This window comes from Physcomitrium patens, chromosome 19 (genome assembly GCF_059467195.1).
Source record: "Physcomitrium patens ecotype Gransden chromosome 19, ASM5946719v1, whole genome shotgun sequence".
Taxonomy (NCBI): Eukaryota; Viridiplantae; Streptophyta; class Bryopsida; order Funariales; family Funariaceae; genus Physcomitrium; species Physcomitrium patens.
Window position 1 is genome coordinate 15,087,066 of NC_143428.1, and position 8,687 is coordinate 15,095,752.

Sequence of the window (8,687 nt, forward strand, 5' to 3'; positions counted from 1 at the left end):
ACAGAGAGCAGCAGAAAGAGAGGTGGACTACATACTTATGATATCGCAAATGTAGAAAAGGAGCAGATGCGTGTATCTTTGCAGGAGCACTGAGGTTCATTGCCATATTCCTCTCGTGGATGTTGTTAGAAATTCTCTCCAAGCCTAGACGTGTGTATAAGTGCGTCCAGGTAGATATTGATTGTGGAAATTCAGAAATCATAAGGAGTCGCAAGATTTGCCGTTGTGACGACAAAAATATGATGGATATCTCCGTGTCTGATATTTCGAGCATTGGTCAACTTGTTGAAATTTGCGTGTGCGGGGGTACATAATTAAATTATTCATTTTTATTGACTTAGAAGTATCTTTTGTTTTTTTTGTTTTTTGTTTTTTTTTTGTTTTTTTTTAATGAAAAGTAACCTCCTGTGCGCAATGTGAGAAGTCATGAGTGGAGTGATTCATACTGTGTTCGATTTGTACTGTCGCAAATTGATCACAGTTGTGTTCTAGAGTGCATGCAGTGAGAAGTCAGTTATCGCGGGTGATTGATGACATTTTCAGCGGCCAAAATTTTAGGTTCACGATACTTGGAGTTGACAGACTTTTTGTTGTTAAAAGCAAATTGTAGTGGTCCATTCAATATGGGGACCATTTGTTTGGTACACACATCCTCCATTGCACACCAAATAGATTGTACGTGAAGTGAAACATGTAGAGGCTACGAAACTGCTTTGAACAAGTGAAAAGGAAGGTAACCTTTTAGAATTTTAGTTTACAATGGAAACTTTCCATCCATTGTTGCGGACTGATCTGGTAGACAACCGATATACTGGTCATCATGTTCGCATATCGATTGCGTTGCTATCGAACTCGGAGTCCTTGTTCTTATTGTTCCCTCTAAATCTCAACTGCTCATCCACTGGTAGATTACTAGTTTTCAAGGTCTCGGACGAAATTTCATTTTCGTCGTCAGTAGAGTGCTTGGCTGCTTTGGATCGACGCTTCAACCCCAAACATGTTCTGCTGGGAAAGCACGAAATTTCCAAAATGGGCGACTTGGGTACTGGCACGCATTTAATAAGAACCGCCAACGGCCACGACACAGATCCGATGGCCACACACAGACCCCACCACTTAATGGACAGCATGGTTGTATCTGCGAAGTTATTCAAGAATGTCACGATGATGACCTGGAGGAAGATGGTGACCGCAATGATTCCAATAAACATGAAGTGCTTGTGAAGGCCTTCGAACACGTTGAAGGACTCTGGCCGTCGGGCGTTAATCTCATTGAAGATCTGACAGAACACAAAGGCGTTGAAAATGAAGGTGTTCCTCTCCAGCACCTTATCCTCATCCGTTCCCTCCAGCCCCAAGATTTCAATTCCGCGATACGTCAACACGAGGAGCACAACGATCTGATAGAGGGCTTGGCCGAAGATGTTCCGCCACATTACGTTGGTGATAAGTGGATCTTTGCGCCCGATGGGTTTCTTGTCCATGAGATCATCCGTGGGATCTTCAGTTGCCAGCGCAAGGGCCCCCATGGTGTCCATGATGAGGTTCACCCACAGCAATTGCACTGCCGTCAGAGGCACATGCCCTGAACTCACAGCAGCCACAAAGTTGATGGTGAGCGCCACCACATTAACAGTCAGTTGGAACTGAATGAACTTCTGGATGTTGGAGTAAACCGACCGACCCCATCGCACCACCTTGACCACCGACGTGAAGTTATCATCCAGAATAATGATATCAGAACTCTCTTTTGCCACCTCTGTACCCGAGATTCCCATCGACAACCCAATGTCAGCTTCTTTCAGCGCTGGAGCATCATTTGTTCCATCTCCAGTTACCGCTACGACGTCTCCTCTTCTCTCCTTCAAAGCTTTCACAAGCTTCAGCTTGTCTAGTGGTGAGGACCTTGCCATTACCACCAGGTTATCCAAGTCTGTGCTGGCTAGCCTTCTGTCATCCCAATTGCGAAAGTCCCGACCCTCTACTACTAGCCCACCTTCGGTCAAAATCCCACACTCGGCAGCGATGGCTTTAGCAGTGTAGATGTTGTCTCCAGTCACCATGCGGACCTTGACACCAGCCCTTTGGCAACGCTCCACAGCATCACGTACTCCAGGCCTGCAAGGATCCTTGATGCCCGCCACGGCTACAAGCCCGAGACCCTGGTCCGGAACCTTCCATTCCGAACGATCCTCTTCGCTCTGCGGTACCTCCAATTCATCGATGGATCGATAAGCAAGGGCAATGCACCGCAATGCCTGCGCAGCCATCCCCTCGATTATATCTCTAAATTCCTTGCACTTCTCGTCGGTCATGGGGTGAGATTCACCACGAGCGTCGAACCAATGGGTGCACAATTCAAGGATAATTTCAGCAGCTCCCTTCCAGTGCAGTTGCACATGTCCATCAGCTGTTTTGAACACCACACCTGCGCGTTTCTTCTCCGAATTGAACGTCTCCACGTGCAGAATCTGGTTTTGGTGCCTGACATCTCTAAAGTCCATTCCTATTTTAACCCCCCAAGTCAAGAGAGCTGCTTCCGTGGGACTGCCTGTTACAGTAGGTTCTTCTCCGGCTTTAGACGGAGATACGTTGCCGTTACTGTTAAGACAGATAGATTGTACAAGCATTTGGCGCAAGTTGGAAGGCAGAGACTCCAACCTCAGTGACTCCTCCCCTTTCGTCTCTCCGCCCACACACGCCCGGGTGACGGTCATCTTATTGGTAGTGAGTGTCCCAGTCTTATCACTACAGATGGTGGTAGCCGATCCCATGGTCTCACAAGCGGCGAGAACACGAACTAAAGACTTGTCAGCCATCATCTTGCGCATGGAGTAGGCCAATGTGAGCGTTACTGCCAAAGGCAAACCCTCGGGCACAGCCACCACCACAATCGTCACCGCAATGGAGAATACGTGCACCAATTCCTTGATAACCTCACCGGCTCTTCTCTCTTTCGAGGTGGCTTTTCTGAATGTAATAGCGAAATACCGGATGATTAAGATAACCAGCACAACAGCCGCAACTAACAAACCCACTTTCCCGATCAAGGTGGCAGCACCATTCAAGCGAACCTGCAGAGGAGTGAGCTCGCCATTGTCCTCGCTAATTGAGGCCATGACCTGGCCCCACTCGGTATTGAGACCCACCCCGGTCACTAACATAGTGCCTTGCCCATCTTGCACTTTGCATCCGGAGAGAAGAAATGGCCTAGACTTGTCTTTTTTCACGGGCAAGCTCTCTCCGGTCATGGTGGACTCATCGATTGATAGAGAGTGTCCTTCGACGACAACACCATCTGCAGGAACCTGACATCCGATAGACAATGGAACGATGTCGCCCACGACAAGGTCAAAAATGGAGACAGTCTGTCTTCGCCCGGCTCTTAGAACCTCTAGTTTGATGTTCTCCTTCTCAGCATTCAAGTTCTGAAAATTCAAGCCTTGCTTGTAATCGCTCACGGCTGTAACAACAATTACAAGAAGCACAGCTATCCCAATGCTGGTCCCCTCATACCATCCCTCCTTTACACCCTCGGTCCAGATGCCTGTGGCTAATGATACAACCGCGCAAGCCATCAGAATGTTGAGGGTGGTGTCCTGGCAAGCATCCCAAACATACGACCAGAAGCCTTTAGATTTCTTCTTCGGATACGTATTAGCACCGTAAGTCTCCCGCCTTTTGTTGAACAGCTCCTCCGATTCATCCAGCCCATACTCCGTGTCGGTGTGCAGTTTCTGCGCCAGACCTTCAACTCCACCCAACCTTTCCAAGTCCTCCACTTGACGGTCCTGAAGTAACTGACTGAGATCTTCGACCGACACTCCATGCGCACCTGGAGTCACATCCGAGGGACGTATTTTGTTGTGGATTGCCCTCTGCAAGCGCCCGACGGCACAAATGGTGTGAGCGCACACTCTGAATCGGGTTCTCGCCCTCTTCTGCAACGGAAATCTCCGAAATCTTCGGGTAGCATTCAAAACCAAAGTCGCCCTCCTCCATCTCCTAGAGCTCTCAGAGGTTGAAGGACTGGATTCCAAATCATCTCCTTCGTATCCAAGCAGCTGTGGAAAACATCGCCGACCCTCTCTCTCTGACGACATGTCGTCCACGTACACTGCAGTAATCCCTGCCATCTTCGAATATCTCACCAGCTCTTTTCGGGATTAGCTCCCAAGTTTCTACGATTGTGATTTTATCGAGGCACCAAATCCTTTCGCTACGTAGATGAGTCCGTAGGACAGCTCATGGTATGAGGGGGATCATGGCGGCGGGGGCCTCGTGGCGAGGGTCACAATGTTGTGGGGGAAAGCATCCACACGCTACATCAACACCTGCGTGCAGAAGTCGGGTCTTGATTCAGAACGTTAATAGAACCACGCAACGTGAGCAACAGAAAGTGAACACAAAGACATCTGCAACATATGCAGTTTGATCCAACAGCTGCGTGCTGCATTGAGCAATGTCATCTAATGCTGTCCGACATCCCAGAGGAGAAACTGGAGGACGAAACAATGTAACAATTCTAGTCTCTGAGACGTGTTTCGAATCCTTTTGTTTTATTCCTTATCCTCCATGTTCCGCATTTAATTCATAACGAGTTTGAAACACGTTTAATTGTCTCGAAACAAGTTTAGAGACGAACTAGGAAAAACAAGCCAGGGAACTGGCTCGCTGAAAATTTGCATGCCTAGGAACGGGATTCCAAACAGCAAGACACACCGAAGAAGAACAGCACAGGGACTGAATGCAAGAAGAGCATACATTCGACGTGCAGTTACTGAACTACGGTTTTAATATGCGTACTCCATTGAATAGCAGCAACTGCAATCTGGACTGATATAATCATTACTGCAATAGCTTAATGAACCAAATCGAACCTGTAGAATGATGTCACGGTGAAAGGCAGAGGTCGGTGAATGGGTAATAGGTCGCCGACTGCAACACACCGCATCAGGAGAAAACCAGCGTATTTGTAAGCGCAGCAGGATGTTCAGGAAATCATGGCAAAGGCGACAAAGAGGGGATAATCATAAACAGAATGAAACTTGAGGAAGGAGAGAATCTAGGATATTCCTGTCGACCCTTGAAAGTTGCTTAGGGCAGCGAAGGGAGATCTAGGGTGAGGACCCCCTAGGCATTCCAACTCTGGCCTTGGACGGACTCTCTCCCTCTCTCGATTAAAAACACATTGGCCACATATCAGATCCTGAGCTCTCCTTCCGCACTTTCCTCGAAGCTGCGCTCCCGGACGATCGCACGCGGCAGCTGGGGTCACTCATCTTGCATGACACAGCACTCGTACCCGAACTTACGGTTTAGCTTCCGGACTAGGTACGGACCGCGGTTGGAGGATTACGTTGGGGATTCAGTTTCACGGAGTCAGTAAGTTAGGCACAAATGGGACATGGCAAGTGGTGGAGAGCCCTGGCTTGGAGTACAACAAATATACATGCTTGCCCCCACCCCCCCCCCCCCTATCAATAAGATTCCACCTTCAATATTGTCCCCTATTCCACACTTCTATGCTTTCCTAAAATTGATTATCAAAAGGTGTGGGCCACATGGTGCAGATTCTCAACACTGTAGCAACAGTACTTGCCTCTTCACAACTACAACAAATAAATAAATAAATAAATAAATAAATAAATAAGATTCATTGAAGAATCAACTACGGAATCCCCCATAGTCAACATTGTAATTTCCACACAGAAAACTCTCCTTCATTTTAAGATCATACATACTGTTAATTTTGAAAAAAAAAAAAAAAAAAAAAAATTTTATTTTGTATTTTTAAGGTGTAATAGACCAGTTTTTGTTGCTCTAATTAAGTCAGAAGTAACCAATTATTTCCACGCGCTTCTGAATTCGATTATTTTTCACTTTCTCTCTCTTCTTTTTTTTTCTTTTAATTATGTTTTAATGTGCTTTTTGTGTGGATATTAAAATATGGTTTATTCATTTCACCAACATGGATTTATTTCTATAATTATTTTTTTCGTGAGATTTTTTCAACAGATATTACAAGATGTTAAGATTTCACGTTGTCCAGTGGACGAATCTGTCGCAACGCCAGCAGATCCACTGCATTCTCGGTGCAGATTCAGCTCCCATATTCATATTCCCAAAATAGACAATTTCGATCTCATCATATGGTGCATCAGCTCCGGAGGCGCCGCAGCACCGTCTGAAACAGGGTCGAGAAGCTGCTGCGATCTCTCTGCAGACATTTCATCCAATAGGAGGCGCCTCATATCCGCGATTTGGGTTTGGTCCCGCCCTCCCCATGAAATGAGCTAGGAATGAGCTTCGAAACTTCTTGGGGGTCGGTAGTTGCCGGGCATTCTGACTAGTCCCCACCAACCCACTCCTGACCATCTCCCCATTCCTCATTTCCATGCCCCTTGCTTCGCTCCACCTATCCATATGAATGAAAGCTTGGGGATTAAGTTTCCGAACATCCATCCAAAAGCGCTCCAGCAACACCTCAAAGCAACAATAAGCATTGTGATGGAACGGTGCATACGTGGCCTGTTGCTCGCAAATAAAGAAAGATAGGCGTCGCAATGGGATGCGATGTTGTTGTGATTCATTGAAATCTGGCAGTCACGCTTTAGACCATGGGCCGTTACCTTGAGGTGCTGGTATGGCCGTTGTGCTGGCTGCTGCTGGGTGCCCAACATCCACTAGTCCTGCCCCCGGCCGAAACATTTTCCAACCTCTGAATTAAACGTATGTACGTACTCACACATATTGACATTTTGGAAGCGATATATGTAAACATATAAAGAGATAAATACGCCCACAAACAGATTGGAAGATTCAGCGCTGAGACGCACTGCCCTATATAGCACCACCGCCAGGTGGGAACCGCGTTCAGCCCGCTCCTGACAAGGGTGGCTGCCATGCATCCAAACCCCCTCTCTTTCAACTTTTCTAAACATATTATCAAATCTAATGCTAAAAAAGTTCACACATAATGTTTGTTGCGAGCTGATGATTGCCAAGTGGATTGAAGCTTTATCTGGGGAAGAGGTTCACCAAGTGGTTAAAGAAATGGCTGCCAATGAAGCATTAGAGCCAAATTGTGTGGATATTGACTTTTTAAAACTTTTTGAAATACTCCTTGCAAATGTTATGTACATATGATCAAACTTACCATCTCAGGAACAACCATTTCAACACCAATTGTTATGAGAACCATCATACTACTACACAAAGCAGCTAGGGATCAACTTGAAAAAGGCAATTGAAATCAAATTGCCCTATTTAACACTGCCTACAATGGTATTGCTAAAGTGTCACAAAAAATTTACAACCGATACTCAGAAAAATAATTAGCTCATATTAAATATATGTATATATATTTACATTAATTTTAAAAATACTATAATAATAAAAATTACTATGAATTGGAAAAAATATATATTATTTTTTAAACCAATTTTTATTAGGGAAATTGGTAAAGTAACTTAAAATTTTATGTTTTTTGTCATAAACATTATAATCAATTTATGATGCTAGAAATTTTTTGATAAAAATAAATAAAATTGAGTATATTTTTTGCTTGCACTTATAATAATATTACATTAAGTATAAGATCTAAAAAAATTTTGCCAATAAAAAATAGCTTTAAAAATCAAAATGGCAAAAAATTAAAATTATAAAGAATAATATTTTAAAACTTTAAATACTTTAAAATGTTACTTTTGTATCTTTAATCCTCTGTAGTTTGTCTTAATATATCAAACATATAAATATAATAATATTATAAGAAAAAATCTTGATAAATATTAAATAATAGTTACTAAATTTTTTTAAAATATTTTAAGATTTTGTATTGGTTTCAAAACAGTTCAATATATGTATTAGAGACATATATAATTATCTAAATAAGAAGTGTTAGATAGAAGGTAAATACATATAGATTTAATAACATCTTGTGGAGTAGCTTCATAGAAGCTTTATAGATGCAAAATTGATTTTATACGTATTTGTAATTAATTGATAGATTAAAAACTTGGTAAATAAGTTGAACATATGTCGCTTATATTGGCCTCATATGTTTCAAGTTTGATATATGGCACACATATAAGAAACTTATTTTAGAAGTTACAGATGTGTCAAATGTTCAATAGAATGTTGCCATGTAGCTTTTAGTTAAATAGTACATATAGAAGCAAAAGTGAAGCCTTTTTTACTCTTGCCAATACCTTTTTTGTTTTTAGTTTAGTTTTAAGAATCTATATAGTCTTCTTATCTTTGATAATAGCCATTTTAATTTTGATACTATACTATTTTTGAATGAATATCTAATCTTCTTAAGTGATACAAGAGTATATTGAAATTTTTAATGTTTGTAATTTATGTCCTTGATAATTTGATAGGAGTGCTAATTCATTGTTTTTATTTAATTTTAGAACTAAGTGGATCACTTCACTTCTTTTATTATGTTTTAAAGATTGCAGACCATCAACTTTTGAATTAATATTTTTATTTTTTAATATTAATATTTTTCTTAAATAGAGTAGACTATTCATCTTTGTAGAAATTTTTATATAATATTAGAGATTACAAATTATCCTCCTTTAATTTAACTTATAAATTTATTAAAATCATGTATTATAAAAATAGAAAAAATTATAAATACTATATTTAGAATAAGTAAAAATAGATTTATAACTATT

General features: G+C 42.2%; 1 protein-coding gene across 2 annotated transcripts; it reads right to left on the reverse strand.

Annotated features, from left to right (window-relative positions):
* Positions 1–712: 712 nt before the first annotated feature.
* On the reverse strand, positions 713–4,935 carry LOC112295733 (calcium-transporting ATPase 8, plasma membrane-type). 2 transcript variants are annotated; one of them, XM_024547632.3, is made up of 2 exons: positions 4,881–4,935; positions 713–4,334 (listed from the first exon to the last, which is right to left on the reverse strand). In XM_024547632.3, the coding sequence occupies exon 2, from the start codon at positions 4,134–4,136 to the stop codon at positions 819–821; it is 3,318 nt and encodes a 1,105-aa protein (XP_024403400.1). In that variant the 5' UTR covers positions 4,137–4,334; positions 4,881–4,935; the 3' UTR covers positions 713–818. The 2 variants fall into 2 exon arrangements, with proteins under 2 accessions (XP_024403400.1, XP_024403401.1); XM_024547633.3 differs by having other exon boundaries at positions 4,765–4,935.
* Between the last annotated feature and the right edge of the window lie 3,752 nt (positions 4,936–8,687).